The following is a 25623-nucleotide window of genomic DNA, read 5'->3' on the forward strand; positions in this document are numbered from 1 at the left end:
TAAATAATTCAAACATTTATTTAGTATATTACAAAACAAGTGGGAAGAGGTAGAATGCTAACATATTCCTTTTCATCAGTTTTCAGTAATTTGCAAGAACACAGTTTTTATTCTCCCATTTCTAATCCAGGAGATATAGCTGGAAATCCGTTCGTAAATATTCTGCTCAATTTGACCGTTGCAATCTTTGTTAAGGAAAATAACCCTTCAGCCTCATTCTTTTTGCAAACCAGTGGTTTAGAAGCATATGCCCTGGAAAATATACAAGAATTACATTAAAAATAATACACGAGATACATTAAATGTAATTATAGCACTTCATTGAACTACTTAGTTAAAAATAAAACACTGCTTCAGGATAGGATTGATTTACAATTTGTAAATTTTAGTGCACAAAATGTTAATGAAACAGAAAGCAAATTAGAAACATCTGCAGAAAACATACAAGCTAATGTTTCATTTGTAGACTGTCAAGACTGGAAATATCAAGAGGAACAGCATTTAAAAAGGAACAAAGTGGTAGGAGGGAAAACCACAAAATCAAGTAGAAGATTGGCTTAAAAGTTAAGCACCTTACGTTGAGGCTTAGAGAAAAAAAAAAGAAGTCATTTACAAGGTAGAGAAGCAAGACAGCAGGGAGTGGGAAAGGTGTGACGAGGCACATAGCAGGAGAAACAGAAAATTGCTCTGGAGAGGCTCCATCTTTATGATATTATGGTGGCATCCTTGGTGTCAAACTGCTTTTTCTCTTCTCTAAGGCTTCGGGGCAACAGGAGCTTGTTCTGCTAATCAATACTTACTTCCCATGACAAGAATAATATAAAGTTTATAAATGAATGATAATTATGCCAGATCCTTACACAAGAACACTACCAGTGGTATCACAAAATGCAATGAAGTTTCATTCAGTCTCCATTTTTCTTTAAAGAGAAGCTAACAGAATGGTGGAACTGAATGCGCTGGAGTCATACAGAAATAAAATACTGATCTGAAACATGAGCACAATTCATTTCTGTAATGCAGGTGAAAATCAAAAACAAATATGGAAATAAAAGTGTGCAAAATACTTACCTTACAGACATCACTTATCCCCATTAAAGTCACCAGCACACTGTATTCTTCATCATATAATCAAACAAATGCAAGCAATTGAACTTTGCACATCTGAATGTTAGATTCACTTTTTGCAATTCTTCAGGATAATTTCCTCATTGTCCAGTTTCATTGCAAATCCATCAGAAATATTTACTTTTCTTAGCAAAAATGTTTGGTGGTTTTCAAGAATTGTCAAGGTCCTTTTGTTATTAACCTGCAATTGGGTACCATACAAAAGGAATATTAAAAGAGCAAGCTTGCATTTATAAAGCACCTTTCATATTTTCAAAAGATCACAGAAGTGTTTCACAGCCAATTAAAAACTTTGTGTGGTCAAACATGACAGCCAAAATGAGTTAAATGATTTGTTTTAATAGCGTTGGATGATGGATAAAATACTGGCCAGAATTCCTTTTTTAACATCTCCAAATAGTGCTGTGCCATATGACTTTTTTTCTTTAAGTTCATTAAAATGAATGATCTATTTAAACTACTAATAATTCCAAATTGTCCAATACTTCAAAACAAGCAATGCAATAACAGGGCTAGAAATCATGTTATCCAATAATCTGAATTAAACTACAAAAAAAAATCAAGAGCAGACTTTGTATTGGTAACTTGAGAAATGCTAGAATTTCTATTTCTTACACTACCTCAGGAAACATGTTGTTGTTTGCTTTTGTGATGCTGTTTTTTCAGATGAAATTTGCTTGTTCTTCACTGTTTTGTAATGACCAATCTCAAATAGCAATTCTGATCTGTTAGAAAACCAAAGCAGAAATATTAACCATACTGAACTGCAAGTAGATCTTCAATGACATGCATAATTTAAGGCCTGAATCTTTAACAGCAGAATGCATATGTTTGATTCTTTAGTTCTGAAGCATTAAGTCTTACTACACAGCACAATGAAGTCAAAATAATTCACATTAGCTTATAATTCACTTAAGTTAATTCTCCCATTTTATCCCCACTGAAAGTGTAACCCTTGGGTGTGATTTATTGGGGTAACTGCAGTCATCATGCTGCACTGAGATGTTCAGTTTTCGCATGAGCACAAGCATGTACTGAACTGCACAGAATACTGCTATGCAAATGTGTGCCCCCTGCCAAAACTGATCATGTCTGATTTCTCCCCCTATAAAGTTTTATTCATTCATCACAAATAAGGCTTACATTAACACTGCAATGAAATTACTGTGAAATCTCCCTAGTTGCCACACTACGGCACCTGTTTGGGCCAATGCACCAAGCCAGCACTTCTTTCAGACTGTGGGAGGAAACAGGAGCGCCCGGAGCAAACCCATGCGAATCGAACCTAGGTTCCTGGCACTGTGAGGCTGCAGTGCAAACCACTGTACTGCCCATTATTGCTCCTCAGTGGCCCAGGAATACTAAGGTCAACAGTAACACTTCTGCAGCTGCCACAATGTCAGCGGTTTACTGGTGAAGTCAAATTTCCTGTCAACTCGTTTATGTCAACCTTTTGACTCTTGGAATTTCTCACACAATTGCTGGTGGTGCAAAGTCACAAGCAAAGATACCCAATAACAGGAGACTCAAGCTTCAGAAACTAAAAATATTTATAGAAGCCATGTGATCAGATGTTATTTGATTAGGCATGACAATACATCACATGATCAACCTCTGGGAATGCCTCCGTTTGACTTGCGGGCTCTACCTGCTTTCATAACTCCCAATTACAACCTAACTCTGATAACTCAGTGTTTGCACTAAAACAAATCATCTAAATTAGGCAAGGTGGGAATTTAAAAAAATTTTAAAATTAGCTTCAATTAGGAAACTGTGATCAAGGAAGCACGTTGAAAAACAAAAATACAAGTATAGTGATAATTCAGTGTTTGTACTAAAACAAATCATGTGAATTAGGCAAGGTGGGAATGTATTAAAGAATAAAATATTTAGAATTAGCTTCAAACTAATAGGAATCAAATGAAAGGCAAGATTGCACGTATAAAGGTAGAATGGAGAGAAGGTGGCAGAGGAAGATAGAGAACGAAGGAAAGAGGATGGAGAAAACTCTATTCCAGATCAGATTACAAAGCACTAGCCTTCACACACTAGCAGCAATTAAGTGTCCATCTTTTCTTTACTACAGTACCACCACCAATAAGTTCCAGATGCAATAAATAGTACAAACAAGCTTAGCTCTGCCTCACCCCAGACACCCTAAAAATGAGTAGAGAGAGAAAATATATGTGAACAATGACAGGATTAGATTCACCCACTGACTACTGACATCCATTACTTAGAAAATGGCTGTGTGTGTCTGGTGATAGAAAGTGGCCAACATCTGCTGAAATGTATTTTTGACAGGCAGAAGCTTCAGGAGAGGAGAAAAAAAAAATAAAATAAAAACGCTAGCAGTAGATTAAATCCCAATCCATGTTTCAATATTGTTATTTTTTAAGCTCTCCCATCCAACCAAATCTTTTTTTCTCACTGCAAGAGGTTTTGATAGTGAAAATTGGAGAGAAAATTCAGGATAATTGGTAAAAGTAAAATTAGATTTTTTAAAATGCAAATCATCTGGAAAACCTGAAAAGACAGTGGAAGCAGATTCAATAGTAATTTTCAAAAGGGAGCTGTATAAATCCTTGGAAAGGAGGGCTTTCTAAAACTGTGCAGAGCATCAATAATTCATTCGAAGCACTGAAACATGATAGGCTGAAAGGTGACTTCATTGCAGTGTTAATGTAAGCCTACTCGTGACTAAAACTTTAAAATAAATAAACTTAAAGAATGATTGATGAGGGTAGAGTAGTGGATGTTGTCTACATGGACTTCAGTAAGGCCTTTGACAAGGTCCCTCATGGCAGACTGGTGCAGAAGGTGGTCACATGGGATCAGAGATAAGCTTGGTCAAAGATGACAGAGGGTAGCAGTGGAAGGGTGTGTTTCAGAATGGACGGCTGTGACAAGTGGTATTCCTCCGGGATCAGTGCTGGAACCTTTGCTATGTGTAATATATATATATAAATGATTTGGAGGAAAATGTAACTGGATTGATTATTTGTGAACACAAAAGTTGGTGGATTTATGGATAGCTATGAGGACCATCAGAGGATACAGCAGGATATAGATCAGTTGGAGACTTGGGCAGAAAGATGGCAGATGGAGTTTAATCCAGACAAATCTGAGGTAATGCATTTTGGAAGGTCTAATAGATAGGAAATATACAGTAAATAGCAGAACACTTAGGAGTACTCATAGACAAAGGGATCTGGGTGTATAGGTACACAGGTCACAAAGTGGCAATGCAGGTGGAGAAGGTAGTCAAGAAGGCATACGGCATGCTTGCCTTCATCGGCTGGAGTATCAAGTTTAAAAATTGGCAAGTTATGTTGATGCTTTATCGAACCTTAGTGAGGCTGCACTTGGAATATAGTGTTCAATTCTGGTCACCACATTACCAGAAGGATGTGGAGGCTTTGGAGAGGGCACAGAAAAGATATATCAGGATGTTGCCTGGTATGGAGGGCATTAGCTATGAGAGGCTTTGGAGAAACTTGGTTTGTTCTCACTGGAGCGACAGAGGTTGAGGGGAGACCTGGTAGAAATCTACAAGATTGAGAGGCATGGACAGAGTGGATAGTCAGAAGCCTTTTCAGGGTGGAAAAGTGAATTACTAGGGGGCATAGGTTTAAGGTGCAAGGGGCAAGTTTGATTTCATATTTTTCCATGGTCTATTTACTATTATCAATTTCTGCTCTTGGTGCAGCATGCAGCCCACTTCAGTCCCATGTGACTAGGCAAAATGGCTATCAGTATTGGTTTTACTGGCTGGCAGAGGATTATACTTCATTCTTCCATTATTTTCCTTCCCCACCCAGTGATCATCTAACAGCAAATTAATCTCTCGAGATTGGAAATCCAGTCAATGAATACCACAGCTTTCCAATTTGCTTTTCGAGAGACGACCAGTTTTTTGAGATTCATTGCCAGGTTGTTAAAGGCTTTAACTTTTTGTTGTTTTGCTATAGATATACACACACATCTTAAATAAGTGCTTGCTGCAGTCTATATCTTTATTAAAAATAGCATATGCTGACATCATTTTAATTACAGTGACACTAGGCATATAATCCATTCCTTAGTAAGGTCTCTTGAATTCTCAGAAATGCATGAATTCTTACCGAGTGGTACAGATGCATCAGTGCTTGGGATTGCGTAAAATCAGTTCTTAGTATCAAGGGAAAATGTGCAATTTGCCTCAATGTGTCCACACCGGGGCAGGGGACAAAAATGGATTCCTGCTCTTCTGCAGCCAAATACATGAAGAATGACTCCATTTTTAAACAATTTTCTTACTGAATCCAGGTTTTACTAAACTCAATGTGAAGTAGATGAGAGGGAAGTGAGGCGTTCTCATTAATACATGCACTATGAATACTTTTAAAGAATCCTAGAATTCTTTAACCAACAGTAAATTACTCAACTGGTAAAATTAAGCAGCTCACTAATGAGATCAGAAATCAACAAAATACATTGGACAGCTGCTTAGCACAACCTGTAATGCACATTCCCAAGATATCAAATGGGGTACACTAAATCCCTCATTATCAAATGAAACATACGGTTCCACTCAGGTCAGCCATATCCCTGATTTGCTATTACTTTTACAAAAAAAAACCAAAACAAACTGGTCGCTTGCTGACTAGATTTGAGTGAAGTGCAAATCGACCAATTAATTATAAATCCTTGGCATTCGCCTGTTTGGCGATGTACCCCATCATTCACTGCCTCTACAAAATGCTTTGTCACATCATCTGGACACTGGAAGTGACATGCGCTGTTTCTCTCAGGGCACAATATTGCCTATGTGAAATCTTTTCATCAAAAACCTCTATATTTTCTCTCTAAACCAATTTTAATATTAACTCCTCTCTGCATCATGAACCTATTTCCCAAAAACCCACTCAGTAGTTTATCCCCATTTCTCTCAGCACAAACAAAAACAGCAGCAATTTGGCATTTATCTCCTTGTCATTCAATTGGATGATTGATTATTTGCATCTCTCCTGCCTTGATTCCATCAGTAGTTATCCTAACCTTAAGCTCTGTGATTCTTGATTGATCTCGCCGTCTTTTTTTCTTAACTGGGGATGCAGGTAGAATAATTTCAGATTTCAACTCCCTGACTATGAGCAAAGTACTTCTTGACATCACTCCTGAATGCCCACCTCGAATGATAAGAACATGCCCCTCTGCTTTTCGACTCTTCAGAGAAAATAGTCTTCCTTCAGTGATTTAAGCAAATCCTTGAATCATTTAAAACACCTTAAAATAGATTAGTCCTTAATTTTCTAGCATCAAGAAAACGCAAATACTACATATGATGAAAATCTGAAGTAGCTCAGATAGCATCTGTGGAGAAAAAGAGACGCTGACATGAATAGTCTATGCAACATGCCTTCATAATTTTAGCCTTGAAATCTTTGACAAATCTGCACTGCACCACCTCCAATGACAAACGTATCCTTCTTGCCCTGCAACAGTACACCAGATGTGAACTAATGCTTTACATGACTTGCATAACTTCCACCTGAGACAAAGGCCAACATCCCACTTGCCTTTTGTATCAATCCATTAGATTTCTATGATGTCTGCAAATAAATCCCCAAACCACTTGCTTCTCCAGTTCCAAACTCTTGTTTAGGTCTGCCTTACAGCTTCCACACAATTCTAGCAGCTGAGTTTACACATTCACTGTAATTTTCCTGTGCAACTTTGTTCCTTTATATACTACTTACTGTCACTAGCAAACTTCAATATATTTGCTTTATGTACATCATAGGCAAAATATAATCTCCATTACGTTACAAACTCTACCAATTGTCTATAAACTTGCTTTAATTTTTGCTAATATTTTAGGAACTGTCACCTGAAAATCAATGACTAATATCCTTAGACAAACTCTAACCTAGCATTTTACTGAACTTCTGAAAAAAGAAAATCAAGTATATTTTACATGATTTTCCCTTTACAATCCATGCTAACTTTGTGATCAGTTCTTAATTTATCCAGTTAGTCCTTAGTAAGCAACTCATGTAACTTCCTACAACAGATAAAAACTATAAAACGTCAGTTTCTCATTTCTCTTTCACTCTTAAATAATGGAGTGAGATTTAACATTGTCTCTCTGGGTTAGAACAATTCTTGAATCAAGGGACTCTGAAAATCAGGACTAAAGCAACGACAATTTCCATACCATTTCTTTTAATACACCGAGGGAGCAGAAACTATGAGGTACTGGAAAGTTGTCAATCCTCAGCCTCATCATTTTTGCTATTACCATTTTCTCCCCAACTCAAATAAATCTCTCATGATTTATTTTTAACAATTACTGATACATTCATGTTTTCCTCTATTGTTAAGACGAACACAAAGTAATTATTCAGCAAGTTTACAATTACCTCATTTTCAATTACGGTATTACGTCTCTCATTAAAAGCCAAATCACTGATCTCAATATCATTCAAGGGGAAGAAATTTTGTTTTACTATTCTTCTAACAGTTCTTTTAAGTTTAGGCAATAGCTATCATTTTAGCTTTGACTGGTCCATCCTGAAATACCTCCAATCATCCGCTATCACGATTTTGCCATCTCCTCCACCACTTAGCCATGACCAAGATACATATTTTCCTCATTTGAGAAAATAATTTCCCCCTCAATTTCTCTCCATGTCCAACAATTAAGTACTGACAATATCATAGGGTCCTATATTCCTTCACAGGACATAAGAACAAACTTGATAATCGATGTGATCCTTCTTTTAACTCCACCCACCAACTCCTTTCATTACAAAGTCCAAGCCAATTCAAAATTTCAGTCTGTAGGGGACAGTAACTAATGCTAACACATTCTTATACTCTTGTACAAGATACAAACAACTGACACTCTGCCTCAGTGTCACGATCTGTCTCATCTCAAATTTTGCACCTCTCTGCAGAACAGTTTATCAATATCTCTATTTTATTTTTGGAGTTAGCTTCAGGTTGACAGTCTCAGAATAACAGGTAGGCCTTCTAGGACTAAGGTGATGAGGATTTTTTTTTCACTCAGTGGTGAATCTTTGAAACTTTAGTGCATAGGGCTGTGGTGACTCAGTAATTTGAGCATGTTCAAGCTAGAGATATCAAGGTGTATGGGCATAATGCAAGAAAATGGCATTGAGATAAAACATCAACTACGACCTAGTTGAATGGTGGAGCAGGCTCGATCCTTGCTCTTATTTCCTCTGTCTGTTGGAAACAGTCAGGCATGTTTGCAGAACTCCAAATAACTAGTAATTAATAGGTCAGCCTGGTTTATGTTATTTTTATTATTTTTGTTTACAATGTTTACAGAATCCTAGAATGAAGCTAGCCTGCAAATCAAAAATTCACATCGAGTCCTTTGTCTGAATTGAAACAAAGTTTACATCTGAACAGAACATATAAATAAGTCAACAAGATGAAACCATAAGCCAACCCAAATTTGACCTGAACAGTTCCTGTGTTCCAACAGCACATTTAGTTATATTTGCAAGCATACGATTTCACTAAATAAATGTTTCACTTTCATACCTTTTCTTCCATAAAACAACTTGAGCAAACCTGACTACAATGTATCAGATATGTTATATCTAGCTGAAATGAACAACAATGTGACTAAATGAACTACAGCAAATCTGGATTTCAAAATTAAATGGATTGTACGGCTAGGAAATAAATAGCCAGCACTGTCAATTATTATAACTAGGCAATTTTGTTGAAAGCACTTTATTGAACCAAAGCTATCAGAACAAATGCTGAAAATGCTCAAGTTAAGCAGCATCTGTGGGGAGTTTACAAGTTCAAGGTTACGATCGTTCATCAGGGTGATCCCAGCATCTGGACAGAATTTTGCTTTTGGCTTATAAAAGGAAGAGCAGCTTTGTAATTCAACAATTTTCAGAAATTCTTTAGACCCGAAAGGGCCATAACTTCCAACCAGTGGCGTGAATTCATAAATGCACTTACCTGCTCAGGAAAACTTTTGTTCAAACTTCCGTTGGCTGAAGCTACACGGGACCCATAGCAAAGAGTGTCCCTGAAGGCCATTGTGCAACAGTGGCATGCTCAGTTAAGCCACACCCTTTTTTTACTGCACAAGCTACTGGACAGCAGGTAGATTTAAAGGGCCCAGTGGAAAATAAGTGGCCACCCTTGAGAAACCCCAAGCGCATTTTTGGGGTTCCTCCCAAATCCAACGCTGGGGAGCTAGTACGTTATGAGCCTATATCTTGCAGTACTTAGCATTTTATACAAGCCTAAGTCAGCAACTACCAAACATCCACTGCCACCCCTCCAAAACAAACACGTAACACAAGAGTTGACAACTCCGTCCCTCGAGTGGGTTCTTCCATTTATAATGATCACGGCTGATCTGATGGTAACCTCAAATCTGCACTCCATCTACTCCCAATAACCCTTCACCCCATTGCTTACCAAGAATCTATCCGCCCCTGCTTTAAAAATATTCAAAGATGTTGCCTTCACAGCCTTTGCAGGAAAAGCGTTCCAAAGACTCATGACCTCAGTGAAAAAAATATGAACTCATTTCTGTTTTAAACGGGTGGCCACTTATCTTTAAAGTGGCCTCTAGTTCCGGATTTTTCCGCGAGGCTAAACATCTTCTCCACATCCCCCTGTTAAGGCCCCTCAAAATCTTATTTGTTTCAATCAAGTCACCTCTTACACTTCTAAATTGTGGGGTGGATACAAGCCTGAATAGATTAGGTTAGATGGTCATTAGATTGGTTCCACTGGTCGGCGCAACATCGAAGGCCGAAGGGCCTGTACTGCGCTGTAATGTTCTATGTTCTAGCTTGTCTAACTTTTCCTGATAGAATAATCCATCCATTCCAGGAATTAGTCTGTTAAACCACTTCTGAACTGTGTCCAATGCACTTAACTCTTTCCTTATAAATGTGACCAACAATGTAGTGCTCCAAATGTGTTGTCATGAGTTTCCTGTACAACTGAAGCATGGCATCCTCACTTTTGCATTCAATTCCCCTCGCAATAAAAGATAACATATCCTAATTACTTGGCATACCTGCACACTTGCATTTTGTGATTCAAGCACTAGGTCACCCAAATCCCTCTGCACCTGAGCTCTGCAGTCTCTCGTTTAGATAAGTTTTTTTCATTCTTCTGACAGTTTCACATTTTCTCATATTGTACTCCATTTGTCAGATCTTTACTTAACCATATCTTTGTGTAGCTTCGTTATGTCCTCCTCACAACTTACTTGCAACCTTTGAGTCATCACAAATTTGCCAGCCATACCTTGATTCATAATTTACACGAATGTAAACCGTTGAGGTCCCAACCTCAGAAAGACATTTATGCCTACTTTCTGCTTCCTATTAGCCAGCCAATCTTGTATCCAATATATTACCCTCATAACACGAGCTTTTACATTATGTGATAACATTTGATGTGGCACCTTTATCAAATGCCTCTGGAAATCTAACGGCAGTACATCCACTGATTCGCCTGTATCCACTGCGCAGGTTACTTCCTTAAAAGCTCCAGTAAGTTGGTTAAACGGGATTTCCCTTTCACCAAACCATGCTGACTGCCTGATTATCTTGATCAGATCCAAGTGCCCTGCTATAAAACTTAATTAGTATCAGCTTCTAAAATGTTTCCTACATAGATGTTAGGTTAACTGACCTATAGTGTCCTGTTTTCCGTTTCTCTCCCTCTCTGAATAATCTTGCAATCTAATGGGATCTTCACTTTTGGAAAATTTGGAACCAATGCATCAACTATCTCACTAGATACTTCTTTTAAGACCCTAGAATGAAATCCATCAGGGCCAGGGCATCAGTCCAGAGCTCCAACAATTTATGCAGTATCACTTCTCTGGCAATTGTAATTTTTCTGTGTTACTTCCTCCCTTCCAGTTCCTGGTTTATAGCTGTTTCTGAGATGTAACATGTATCCTCCACAATGAAGACTGATGCAACATACCTGTTCAGTTTGTTTGCCAATCAGTTCTCCAGACTTACTTTCTGTAGGACCAGCACTCAATTTGTTCAAGTCTTTTTAAAATATTTATTAGGAACTTTTTACCATGTTTTTATATTTCTGGCTAGCTTTCTCACACTCAGTCCTTATTAATCTTTTAGTCAGCCTTTGCTGTTCCTTCTATTATGTCCAATCTTCAGATCCGCAACCTACCTTTGCACAATTATATTCTTTTTATTTAAATCTGATACTATCTTTAACCTTTTAGTTAACCATGGGATGGTGGGTCTATCCCTTGAATGTTTTCTTACTTTAGCCACCAGTGATTCAGTGAGTTTATGATACTAAACAATACAAATTGGAAAGCTCAGATAAGTGCAAATGGATTGTCAGCACTTGCCTTAATATATCTAGATTACAATAAATAGCCACAATACAATTTTGGTTACGAACCAATGTTTCATGCTGGCACTGCGTGTCAGTAAACGATAAATGAAGAAAAACATCAAGCTTAGCTACAATAATCCGCCTGTAAATCGTCAAGTGTCATTCACCAAAGAACACAATAAATGGGAGCAGCAGTAAGCGTTGCAGTTCCTCGAGCTTGTTCCGCCATTGAATAAGATCATGGCCAATTTGATTTGAGTCTCAATGCCACTTTCTTGCTTGTCCGGATGACCTTTGACTCACCCATAGGCGGCTTCTCTCAGTTATTTAACATATCCCTGAAGTTACAACATAGTTAATTACAATAGGAAAACAGACTAATTCCTGTGTTCAAATATTGAATACCCGCACACATTACATGCCAGTTTCTGGTGTACTAAATAGAATACCTCTGGAACAGTTTTTCTCTGGTGTCACACAACTGCTATTTTTATTCACCTTACTCAACAAGTCAACACAATTTTCTATTTTAAAAATCTGAAAAATACTACGTAATTCATTTAAATAAGTGATAACCTGTATTAAATTTTAGTTTTAGGTTAATGGAAATATAGATAGGCAGTGTAGGAGCCAAAAATATTTACATGAAGTCTACTAATCTATGTGACTACACATTCAGCAGTCTACTGCAAATGTAAAGTCAAACCTACCACACATGCTTCCTCTGCCTTCAGTGTCAATGGGTAATCAACATCATTATTCACTCATGCAGTCATCACTGCTTCATTCTGTAATATGAAAAGAGACTATGAGTTATGTTTGAACATTAAATAATTTAGCAAAATGTAAACTTTCCAGGCTTAAGAATTTGATTACACTAACATGATAAAAGTTTTACGATATTCAGAAAAAGAGAGTCACTAACAAGGCAAATCCTAGTTAAGGGAACAAATTGTGCCACTAACAGTACAAGATCCAATTTCCTTTTTGCAAGGGGGTAATATTTTAGAATGCTCACTTTGTTATAGGTCAATGGAGTAGAATACAGCAAACAACTGAATGAATAGAAGATCAAGGGATGAAACTTTATAGTATGGTTTGGTGTGGTGTTCAATCTTAAGAGTTGGATTCTGCTAGAGAACTAACCCAATAAAATAAATGAAATTTCACAAGCATATTATTTCAGAAGCTTTTTGAATGAACAGTCAACGCAAACTGCCTATGAGAGTAAAAGGAGTTACCTCAAATCTAGGACTATATCCACATATGCACTTAGCCATGTGCTGTTTTCATCTCAGGTTTCATTGAAGAAGGCACAGCACTTCGTTCTCCATGGCCATTTCTTTCCAAATGTTAGCAAAGATCCTTAGAAGTTGTGAAGCGTTATAAAAATCTTTAATGGACTTGAACACCTTTCTGAACAGACATTCGCACCAAATTTAGCTATGTCCAATTATTTTTGTTTTTTTTAAATTACAGTAAGACAGATTTTTGAACTGTTGGTAACCTTTATTCTGATGTTTCTGATAATTGAAACCCGGACAGCTGTTACAGACCATCCAATTGCTAGTACTAAATTTACCACTCCACCTACACAGCAGCAAGTTTTTGGAACAGAATTTTTCTATTTTGCTATCAATTACTCCATGTGTTGTCAAAGTTATTATAAAGCTACCAGTTTTAGAAAAACAGGGAGAAAGGATTTATTTATGACAAAGTTTCGAACAGAAACAGATAGCCTTTGGATACCTGGCACTAAAAACAATTATTTTCAGACGAATCTGGCAGGACAGAAAATCTCCACTTCAAAACTTGCCGAAGTGATAACAATTTGCAATACAAATTTAGAAATATTTATATGCATGAAAAATGGCTGATCTAAGGTAAAAGCCAAGGAGGACAGATTCAAAGTTCAACCTAAGGAGTAACTTCAGATAAACACCATAGCTGGCAATGACTTCAGACATGCCAGCTACATGGAAAAACAAGTACAATACTATTACTAGAGTTCCTACAACTGTTGCAAAGGAACAGTTGAGACTTCAGTTTAATTAATATTTTTGACAGTACTTTTATATAGTGTACTACAAAATCATGACAATAGAATGCATCTGGAAAAACTTTTGCCACAGGTTGCTTGATACTAAACTGGCAATTTGTTCACATCACTTAACTGTCAAGGTAAGTGGGGCATCAACTGCAGTGGCTATACATCTACAATCGAATAGCAATACAAAATTTCATTGATGGGTAGAGTCAGTTCCTAACATCGCCCAATTAGTTTTATTCAAATCATCTTCCTCCAACTAATTTTACCATTACAGAATTAATCCCTACCTGTATCCTTTCTACTATATCCCATCCCACAAGAATCCAACTACAGGAAGATCAGGGTTATGAGTCAGGTATTTAGTTTAATGAGGCTTCGTGAAGCCTGTTTCAGTACAAAAAGGTCAACTCTAAACCACTTGAACATACAACACAAAGAAAGCCATTTCCAAATATTTCTCATCCAATACATGTCAGCTTATAAAGATACATTGCTCAGGACTTCATTTGTAAATTTTGAAGAATTTGGAACATGATTAACTAGTTATTTACAGTGTACAGAGCTCTTGGAACCACTGAAAGATGCACAAATGTCCAATTACAAGTTAAAAATGAAGCCTTTTATCTTCAGCAGTATCAAGGCGGTTTGTGAGGCAGAGAATATCTTCTGTTCCCGTGTTGCTTCCCTACCTTGCTACACTAAAGGAACGTTTCAGATGACAATTTTTACAAGAATATGTGGCTATGAAAGCCTTTATTTTAAAATAAAGACCACAGCTTGTTCAGCTTCTATAAAACATCAGTTTGCTTAGCATAAAAATAGATTGAGAACACACTATTAACCCCTTTTACGTTTGTTTTACTATAATTCCAGTCAATCCCACAACTTCAATTCAGAAATAGCTAGACTTTATGGGAAGCATTTGAGCAATGTTAAGACAAAAAAAGCATCTCTAAAGTAAAAAGAAAACCTCAAAACATTAAAAAATATTAAGGGCTCTGTCAACTGCCTGAGAATGCTTATTATTTGATTGTTTAATGTCAAAATTACTGAGCCAACACAGTGTGCATCCTCATGTCAGAAGCTGTCAGGCTGTGATTAACAAGGCCAAACTGAATTACGACAAGTCAGTGAGAATACAAGTACACAATACGATTCCACGAAGCTCCGAAAATCTTTATAAATACAGCCATAGGAAGGACGATCTTGAGTCAGGAAGATTTATTTATTCGTTGTGTGTAGCTGAGAACAAGAAGCAGGTACAATGTAAAAAGACTGCAACAGTAATCATAGCTTCCTCTTCCTATTGCTAGATCAGTGGTATGGACTGACTTGGATCATGGTTTAGAGCTATTGAGGCCTGATGCATCATGTAACATTGAAAATTATTGCTTTTGCATTTCCTTCAATGTAGATGCAATAAATATGCTATGGGAAGACAGCAGGGAACTGGGCTTGAGATTATTGTCATATATAAAATCCAGGTCTAAACTTTAAAGATACCCTCAACGTTTTAGAAATTTAGAATACACTGCTTTTTTTGGTTTTGTTTCAAGATAGTAAATACATATAAATGGATTTATTTCGGAGAGAACAAATCTGTTCAGCTCTCTAAATAGTGGGTGAAAAGTCTGGCATGCAGAATAAGAGCTAAAAACCATACTCGCCCAAGAGTTCAATGCAAATGAATGCATGAAACTATGGTACTATACAATTAACTTCAAAGATTTGTATTCCATTTCTCAATATTGCACTATTCTAGTTAAATTTATAGAACCTAGTGGCAGGGATCAAGCACTGTGGTGTTGCACAGACCAAGAACCTGTTCTTTCCGCCTGGACCCAACAGAACTGCAAGGCCAGAACCTACCATCAGTAGAACTTTCCGCCCCCAGAGATGCACTGTTGACTGGTAGCACAGGAAGAATAAATATTATTGTACTGAGCTTTCAGTATTCAGGTTATGGTTACTCAAATCCACATGGACAATGTTGACATGCAGATACACTGCTTACGTTATGTAATTTTTCAGAAATCCATTACCAAGATAACTATATCTTTTCAGAAGATTAGAGTTGTGACCCCAGCCCAACCATTTTTCACTTAATTTCCATTTTTAATGGCACCTACCTTAACTATCATAACTGTCCCGATAGGAACCACCACCGCCATAGCTCCCTTGACTCCTAGGGACAAACAAAACCCCTGTAGTGTTTGGCAGGTCATTACAGAGCACAGTCAATTATAACAATGTGTACCCAAATATAAACTGAATACAATAAAATTAATCCAAATAATAAAGAAACATGTCTACCTATCTCGGTTATAGTAGTCTCTTGATCCTGAGTAACCACTTCTTGAATCATAGCGTGCAATATACCCTCTATCGCCTCCACCTGTGTAAGAATCCAAATAATGTTGTGAATACAATCAAATGGACAAAAGTTCATTAATATTCAGAACAATCCACATTAAAAAATTCCATATAAAGTTCTTCTAGTGCTGCTAAACACTAAATACTAAAATTGCTTCAAAACGAAGAGACAAAAAGCAGTCCACTGAATCAGTCCTTCTAACACCATTGTGTCAGTGGACAAAATTATTTTACATTATATCAGCCATGTTACATACCTCTGGAAAACCCACGAGCTCTACGTCCAGACCCCCCACGGAAAAATCCACGACTGCTTGCATTTCCACCCCTGTAGCCCCGAGATCGATCTCCGGAAGATTTTCCGGCTTGATCCACTCTAATCTGACGCCCATCAATAGACTGGAATCACAGGAACGTTATAACATAGTTGTTAATTGTCAATGGTTTTATTTATAAACACAAAATAACCTACATTTATATTACTCTTTTCACAATCATTACATTCTGATATGCTTTACACAGAAACACAAGGTGGCCATTCAGTACCTAGAGGTTATTTCACCAACTATGACTTGTCTTGATTTTTTAAAAATATTGCATTATAATGTAGGGAAACATGACAGCTGACCTGCAATCATTCCACCAGTAAGAACCTGCATTTGTGCAATACTATAACAGTAATTCAAACTTTAACAGGATTTCAAGATGACAAAACTCAACACCAATCCACAGGGAGAGATAAAACAGGTGAATAAGGTATGGTCAATAAGAAGAATGAACTCTTGGCCAAGAACACTGGTAAACCAAGGTCTGGAATCAAAACAGCAGGTAAGAGAGAGTCTGGAAAAAGTTTCAATAGGTAAGCTGAGGACAGGTAGAGATGATATTACAGGCGAGCAAGTAGAAAGCCTTTACAATGGATGTGAAGTTGGAAGCTCAGCATCAAATGGAACGCTGAGATTGCAAAGTCTGGTTCAGCCCGAGACAGCTGCCAAAAAATCTGATGGAATGGCCAAGGAGGGATTTTTGTTTCTTAATGATATTGGTATTAACGGGGACACATGAATTCCTGTACTCTTCAAATTGTGACACCAGATCTTTTAAATTCATCTGCGAGGACAGATAAGACCACAATTAATGCCTTATCCAATGGAAAACATTTTTTGATATTACTCTTTGTAATACTATACTGAAGAGTCATCCTGAATGATGTGCTCAAATCTCTGGAGTGGTGGGACAGGGATGGCATGAACCTTATTATCCAGAGGCAACAGATACCACTCATGATACCTAAACTGTAAAGGTTGCAGAATTGATGGGTATTTAAAATGTACCTTTCCATTCATAGCTAACATGGCATCCTTTGCATCATCAGGATTTTCAAACGTGACAAAACCAAACCCCCTCGACCTCTGCGTCTCTCGGTCCTTAATTACAATAACTAAAGCAGATAAGGGAAAAACGGTTCAAGTTATGAAATGCCACCTCATGACTGAAACAGCTAAAAAATTGTTTCCAGACTATCAATTCCATAGCACAGAAGCAGACTATTAGGCCCAAAAGGTCCATGTTGCTGGTATTTATGCTCCATTCAAGCCTTATCTTACTAAAATTTATGGTATCCTCTCCCATTTACTGCTGCTCTCCTCCATTACTATTCATACTATCCGTCTGAGCATCCATATAGTATGAAAAAGACTTCCAACCTGTTTAAAAATGTGAATTCATAAGGAACTGATGCACCAAATTTTCAACTGAATGGCTAATCACCATCGGATTGCCACTCTGCTTCTATTTGCTCATCTTAGACTGGGGCACCATATTTCTCACCCAGACATCCGACGTAGGCCTGCTGAGAAACGTGAAGCACAGGAGCACAACTGTTCCTGAAATCTGTCAGCGTAGCATAGGATTACTTGGGGTGGGGTGTGTGTGTGTGGAAGCGAAGCCATGCACCCTTTTACAGCACTAGCTATCACATATTGTTTAAGTGTAAACATCTCAGCCGAAAGGTATAAGTTAAGCTGATGGGGTAGTCAGTTGGTCAGGGATGACTGAGTGGCACATCGGTTAGCATTACTACCTCAGCACCAGGGACCTGGCTTCGATTCCCAGCTTGGATCACTGACTGCAAGTTATCCCCATGTCCGCATGGGTTTCCTGCCACAGTCTGAAAGACGTGCTGGTTAGGTGCATTGGCCATGCTAAATTCTCCCTCAACTGAACAGGTGCTGGAGAGTGGTGACTAGGGGATTTTCACAATAACTTCATTGCACTGTTAGTGTAAGCCTACATACAGTGGGGTCTGGAGATAGTCAGTGGGATAGATTTGGGAGGTCAATGGTATAATTACCTGAGAGTTAGAACTGGTTTTAATCCCTCTAATTTTTCCTGGTTAAATATCAGTCAAATTTTCCAATTTTAAATCAGAGCTTCAGAAGGTTCAGATACAGGGCAATTGTCCAATGGAAGTTAAAACTTCCTGAGCAATTCCGTGCAGCTTTGCTTCAGGGGGTGCCCCAGCGCATCTTCCAGGCTACCACTATCTGGGCAGATAGTGTGAGGGCAATGTGCACTCAACAGTAAAAACAATCGCGTGCTCAATTATAAACTGAAGATGTATGTAAAGAAAACACCTATTTCAAAAATAACTCGTTCATAATGCAAGCTGCTGTGCTGTCCTGAAATTGGTCACTGCATAAGCACTGGTGGATTATATTTAGATGCCACACCAGATACCAACCTTCAGAGATCTGTCCATATTTGGAGAAGACGGATTCCAGGGACTGTTCATTAGTGTCAAAATTAAGACCACCGACAAAAAGCTTTCCTTCGTCAGACATGTTGCTTTACCTGGTTTGGGGGAGGAAGGAAGAGGAGAATTGAGTGTTTTTGCAAGGAATAGGGAGACAGAGAATTTAGCGTTTTTGTAGGGGACTAGGGAGGGACGAAGAATTTTTTTTGCGGGGGATAGGGAGGTTGGAAGGGGAGGATTGAGTGTTTTGCAGGAGAATAGGGAGGAAAAGAAGGAGAATTGAGTGTTTTTGCAAGGGGATGGGGTGGGGGGACGGGGGAAAGAGAAGAATTTTTTTGCAGCAGGATAGGAAGGAAGCAAGCAAGCAAAAGGAGGATTGAGTATTTATTGCAAGGGGATGGGGGGGGTTGGAAGGAAAACTGAATATTTTGCAGGGCGAGAGAGAGCTTGGAAGGGAAGGAGGATTGAATATTTTGCAAGCGGATAGAGGGGTTGGAAGGGAAGGAAGATTGAATATTTTGCAGGGGGATAGGGAAGAGATGAGAGGGAGATTTTATTCGATGGGAGAAGACTTGCAAGCCACAGCTGTTGGGCGACTCAGGGAATGGTTTGCTGCGTGAAGATCCCCGCTTTCCCCAGCTCTGGGCCGGCTGGCCTTCTCTCTCTCTCTGCTGGCTGGCAGGCAGACTGAGTGCCGCAGTGCGGCAGGATCCGGGTCCCGAGGCAGTGGCCATCTCGGTGCCCGGCCAGGCTTTGTGGCGCCGTCGCCATTTTAGAGACCACCACCCCTATCTGCACCCCCCCCATCCCCAGAGCCCCTCACAGTACCCGACTTTCTTCGACTCCCCCACCCCAAAAAAAAACCACCACCGGCCCCAACACAAATAACTCATTCCCAACGGGATTCGTTTCATGCCTTTACAGTTAGACCACCGACATCTCTTTTCTCTCTCCCCATTTCGCGTTGAACCAATTATTTCCGAATCAAGGACCGGCTGCTGGCTTATTTGATCAAAATGCCGCTCTATTTCCAGATGGTGATTAGCAATCTCCGGCCCACCCGTTTCTATTTAAAAGGACGGCTTCTGTTTTTCTTGCCCCACCCCCTCCATCGGTTCAAAGGCAGCAGCTGCCGCCGCCGCTACGGTTTGACAAGCGGCTCTGATCAGGCCGAGCAAGACTCGCTCACATTCCCCCCCCCCCAATTCAGCAACAAAATATAAACCATTCACGGCAGCACTGATGTCGCACATTGCTCGCTCACTCACTTTCAATAAAAACTGCTCCAACACACACCTCCAGACTCCAAACTGGAAATGGGAGCGCGGCGACACCGGCTGCTATTTATAGCCGCAGCCCCCCTCCCCCAGTGCCCCGGATCCAGAGGCTCTGCGCATCCTCCAACTCAGTGAATGAAACCTCAGCTGCCCACCAGCAGCAGCTCCTCTTGCAGCCTCAGATAGCCCCAGCAGCAGCTCCTCTTGCAAACCCCCGAGTAGCCTCACGTACCCCCCACTCCTCCCCCCCCCCGCCCATAGCTCCTCCTGCAAGTCACTGTGCAGCCTCAGATACTCCCCTCCAGGAGCAGCTCCTACTCAGATACGGCCACAGCAGTTCCTCTCAAGTCACTGAGCAGCCTGAAGTACCCCCCCATACCAGTTCCTCTCGCGAGTCACCGCCCAGCCTCAGGTGCCCAGGAGACGACTGCAAAGCTACATCATCCCCATTACATGTTTGCTGGCAAGTGGGGCAGCCTCAGTAGTTGTTGTCAACAGCTTTGCCCTGTTCCTGTTGTACAAAACACCAAAGCTCTTCAGGCAAAGGTTTGCAAGCAAAAGAAAAATTGCCGCTGGAAAAGACAGTAGGACTAGGGGGCACAGCCTCAAGATAAAGGGGAGGCGGTTTGGAACGGAGTTGAGGAGGAACTTCTTCACTCAAAGGGTGGTGAATCTCTGGAATTCTCTGCCCGTTGAAGTGGTGGAGGCTGCCTCGCTAAATATTTTTAAGAAGCCGGTTGATGGGTTCTTGATAAGAGAGGGGATTAAGGGTTATGGGGAGAGGGCAGGAAAGTGGAACTGAGCCACGACAGATCAGCCATGATCTTACTGAATGGCGGGGCAGGCTCGAAGGGCTAGATGGCCTACTCCTGCTCCTATTTCTTAGGTGACAAACCGGTAGGCTTTTTAAGGTCTTAAAGAACAGGGGAAAACATTAATACAGCTTAGGCAGCTGGGAGGCAAGGCCACCAGTTATGGATAAGGGAATGCTGCCAACGCTCATAAAGGAGAAAGTGTGTAGAAATCTTCAATACTTGTTCTTCAATATCAGAGCACTTCTCCAGTTTTAGCCAGAAAGTGTTTTGGGGTGGCATGAGTTAAACTATACCACCAATACAGGAACAACTTGCCATGTTAAAATAGTGTTTCAAATCACTATGATTACATCATTATGGTAAAAAGTCTGACAACAGCAGGTTTAAGTCCAACCGATTTATGTGATAGTAAACTCATTAGCTTTCAAGGTTTCCCTTTTCTTCAGGTGAATGGAGAGTTCTGGCCTCAGACAGAGCATATAAAGCACAAGACAGTTTACTGCTTAGAATACGAAGCTTTACACCTAACCTGCTGTTCAAGTCCTAAAGTGGCCGACAATGTGAGTGGAAAGAGCACTGATCACGGGTTAAAGAGATGTGAATTGTCTCCAGACAGTACAGTAAGTGAGGTTTTGCAAACCTAGGCAAGTCATGGGGGTTACAGATAGTGCGACATGAACCCATCTGTAACCCCCATGACTTGCCTAGGTTTGCAAAACCTCACTTACTGTACTGTCTGGAGACAATTCACATCTCTTTAACCCGTGATCAGTGCTCTTTCCACTCACATTGTCGGCCACTTTAGGACTTGAACAGCAGGTTAGGTGTAAAGCTGCGCATTCTAATCAGTAAACTGTCTTGTGCTTTATATGCTCTGTCTGAGGCCAGAACTCTCCATTCACCTGAAGAAAAGGGAAACCTCGAAAGCTAGTGAGTTTACTATCACATAAATCGGTTGGACTTAAAACCTGGTGTTGTCAGACTTTTTACTGTGTTTACCCCAGTCCAACGCCAGCATATCCACATCATGAGTACATCATTATGTTCAGGTAATCCAGCCATCCATGTTAAGTGTGCTGTAGCCTGATCCAATTTATTTTATGCTGCAACATCACAAAACTTTTTTAAAAAAGTAACTGACAGCTATAAAAAAAACAAGTTCCATCAACCACAGTCACCATAGGAGGATGGCATCCATCCTACGCTTTTAAAACAATTATACCAAGTAGAATGTTAAAGGATTTAAAAACTGTTAAATTCAAGAATTTTATTACATTGTGTGAAGCAGGCAACTTAGCATCATTGACCTGAAAACTCCACTGATGCTGCCAAAACTGCTGAGTGTTTCCAGCATTTGGTAGAGTGGATATCACTTAGAACTGTAATAGTCATTAATCTTTTAAAAGTATTCACCTTCAACTCTTGGAATTTATAATGGAAACGTTACAAGTAAACTAGTCAGGTTTTAATTTTGTGATCAATGGAGGCACAACACTAAAATTGGCAGGAGGATATAATTACCTATTAATAATGGAAACTGACATTGCTGTTGGCTACCCCTTCATTGGCAAGCACGATTGTCTTCCACGAGCCCAAAGATAGCTCATGAGGCAGATTCATGGTCTACAGACATTATCGCATGTGGGATTTCTGGTTATGTATCAGTTTGGATCACAGCTCATTTTTTTCCCTGCTGCTTTTGCTGTTCCTCTTCATTTGTTATTGCGGTTTCAAAATGCTGGGATTCTACCCAGACTCTATTGTCATTCTGATTTGGTCCAAGGGGATGGTCTCGCAGGCTAATCTCAATGTTGCATTTCTTCGTATTGACTTCAGCACATCTTTGATGCACTTCGTCTTCCCAGCTGAGCCTGGTATTTGAATTATATGACCAACTCAAAGCTGGTGGTGGTGTTTATTGCCTCGATTACTTCCTTGTGAGGGGACACCAATGTTGATGTATTTGTCCTCCCATGTAATATGGTTGATGGTATGGCTCAGTCCTTTGAAATGCCTCCTATACATTGTCCATGTTTTAGCCTCACACAGTAAAGACCACAAGCTTGGTGTCAGTTTTAATTTTGCAACCTTTAACACACTCCCTCATATGGAAAGGCTGCACCAGCAGATTTTGGGCAATGCTGGGTTTCTTCATCAGTCAGCCTTCTGTGAAAAATGATTTCCAAGGTACTGGAGTGTTCCATGTTTAAGGCACTCATTGTAAATCCTGGGGCACGTGCATGAACTTACTGATGGACAACTTTAATCTTCTGAATGTTGAGCAAGTCCCATCTTCTTGTATTTCTCAGTAAATAGATGAACAATTTTCTGGAGATCCATTTCCAATGCTGCACTTACTAAAGAGACCAAGGCCAGAGTGGTCTTAACTTTTGACTGGAGTCAGATTAAACAGCTTATCATCCATTCAATAAACAAGGTGTATTTGCTGATGAAGAATATTAGCAAGGCCAAAGCAAGTTGGAGCTATGACATTGTTTGACTCCTGCCTTAAAAGGGTTGGTAATAGATCCACTTAAGGATCCCTGCTTGCAAGGCATGTAAAATAAAATCATGTCCTTGGCCAAAACCCATAGAGATTCTAGAGTAGCTCTTAAGTGTAAGAAGTTGATTCTGAAGGGTTCTTGTAATGATTTTTCCTGCAATGGAAATCAGGAAGATATTTCTCATTTATATAATTGGATTTGCCCCTTTTCTTGAAGATTGTCACAACCATAACATCCTTGGGATCAAGGACTTCATCGAAATCAGTAGGATATGGGCACTGAGCATTAATGTTCGCTTTTCAACTCAATACTTAAAAAGATTCGAGTGAGGATTTGTTGTGTTATGGCTTTCCTCATCACCATTGGCATTGGTGAAGCTGCTTGAAATTATTATAGGTAACAGCAAAATATCTCAACACCATTGCTTGTCAGTTAATAAGATTCTAGATTTTCACTTGTCAATATCAATCCAACTGGCCTTTAGTTCCTTGTTTTCATCTCCCTTTTTTCTTAAGTGTCAAACCACATTTACTACTTTCCAAATCTGTGGGGAGTGTTCTAGACGAGAATTCTGGCAGATTAGAATACATCTATCACAAAAACTTTCAAATAAATATTAAAGTCAAAACTAAGACTCAATGCTCAAATTCACACATCTCAGGGAGCCAGGCTAATGCCTTGGGACATGGTTCTGAATCTCACTACGGCAGTTAGTGGAATTTAAATTCAATTAATAAATTTAGAATGTGAAACTCACCTAGTAATGGTGACCATGAGACTACCATTGATTACAGTAAAACACCATTTTGTTCCCAGATGCTCTTTAGGGAACAAAATCTGTCAACCTTAACTAGTAGTCATGATGTGGAGATGCCAGCGTTGGACAGTAAGTCTCTCATCATCAGGTTAAGGTCCAACATGTTTATCTGTAGCAAATGCCACTAGCTTTCAGAACTGGCTGTTCCTTCATCAAGTGATCCCACCCACCTGACAAAGGAACAGCCAGTTCCGAAAGCCAGTGGCATTTGCTACAAATAAACCTGTTGAACTTTAACCTGGTGTTGAGACCTTATTGTGTTTACAACCTTAATTGGTCCAGTCTATATGCAACTCCAGACCCCACAGCATTGTGGCTGACTTAAGTGTCCTCTGCAATGGCCTAAAAAGCCACTCAGTTCAAGGGCAACTATGGATGGCCAACAAATGCTGGCCTTGCAAATAATGTTCACACATTGTCACGTGTAAACCCTTCTATCTCAGCTAAAGCAACAGAATTAGCTAAAAACAACAGAATCGAAGACTAAATTTTTGCTCACCTGATTTATTTCAGCTTGTGTCAAATTTCATGAAGCGCCTTGGAAAGTTGGACATACTAAACATGCTAGATAAATGCCAGTAGCTGTAATTTCATCCAATGGAGCTAAGATCCTCATCACCTTACCCCTCTCTAGGTCCCACTGCTCCAACTACAATACCATCCCTTGGACCTCCTCATTGTCAGTTCTTCTGGACTTTATTCTATAGATGGGCAAACTGCAAAAGTTGTGCATTTCAGAATAACAGTAAATGCTAATATTTTCACCAATACCACTACAATATTTGAGCCATTACTTATGCACAACCCAGGACACCTTTGCATTGTCCAAAGTCAAACGTCATTGTTTTAACTGGCAACTTGGGATTTAAATGTTTCAGTTCCTACAACTCGCAGGTTGTTCCAATCAGCAGCCTTTATCAATTTGCAGTTTTTTTGGGCAAATCTTTTTGGGAAGGAATTTCATGCCATCTCTTCCCTAGAGGCAATATATTCTGAATGCACTAAAGCATCTCTGGTTAGGAAGAAAAAAACTAATTGTGTTAACATTTATAGTTAATCCATTTTGCCCTAGAATAATCCATCATGCAAATATAAAATCATAGCTGATCTCCCTCAAATCCCTATAACATGATACAGATCAACTGTTAGGCAAGAACAAAGGAATATGGATTAATGGTTGTTAAATGAGGTACAGATCCAATGGTGGAATATACGTAAATAGCCAACTTGTGTTTGTATATACCTATGACAGTTATATTTGCGTTATCCTTGTGAAAAGGTGGAGCCTCCTGCACAATAGGTGAGATTTAAAAAGGACAAAATCACTGGGAGAATAAAATATCAGCAACGCTGTCATTGGGTCAAATTATCTTCCTGTGCTTCAATTCTACATACTGAGAAGACAGGTTTGAATGTTATGGTAACCTTTCAAATTTAACTAGGCGGTTTCACAAACAGAAGCACATCTCAAATTTTATGTGTGGCACAGAAATAAATGACAAATATAAGTTTTGTGTCACAAGTAGG

The 25623-nt window shown here is 39.3% G+C and overlaps 1 protein-coding gene across 6 annotated transcripts in view; it reads right to left on the minus strand.

Annotated features, from left to right (window-relative positions):
- The window catches only part of LOC145358489 (cold-inducible RNA-binding protein-like), a 27898-nt gene continuing 2275 nt past the window's right edge, over nucleotides 1-25623 (minus strand). Inside the window, exons 1-11 of one of the 6 annotated variants that reach the window (XM_080212580.1) lie at nucleotides 19952-20085; nucleotides 18672-18781; nucleotides 17263-17369; nucleotides 16186-16327; nucleotides 15869-15950; nucleotides 15685-15740; nucleotides 12747-14797; nucleotides 12216-12293; nucleotides 1749-1853; nucleotides 1072-1309; nucleotides 1-252 (exon numbers count right to left, since the gene is read on the minus strand). In XM_080212580.1, the coding sequence (XP_080068706.1) occupies nucleotides 15686-15740; nucleotides 15869-15950; nucleotides 16186-16327; nucleotides 17263-17369; nucleotides 18672-18771 (486 nt within the window). In that variant the 5' untranslated portion in view covers nucleotides 18772-18781; nucleotides 19952-20085 and the 3' untranslated portion in view covers nucleotides 1-252; nucleotides 1072-1309; nucleotides 1749-1853; ... (1 more) ...; nucleotides 12747-14797; nucleotide 15685. The other 5 variants (XM_080212583.1, XM_080212579.1, XM_080212585.1 and 2 more) reach the window with 5 other exon arrangements.

The sequence above is a fragment of the Carcharhinus amblyrhynchos genome, chromosome 26 (assembly GCF_965287045.1).
Source record: "Carcharhinus amblyrhynchos chromosome 26, sCarAmb.v2.hapA, whole genome shotgun sequence".
Lineage (NCBI taxonomy): Eukaryota > Metazoa > Chordata > Chondrichthyes > Carcharhiniformes > Carcharhinidae > Carcharhinus > Carcharhinus amblyrhynchos.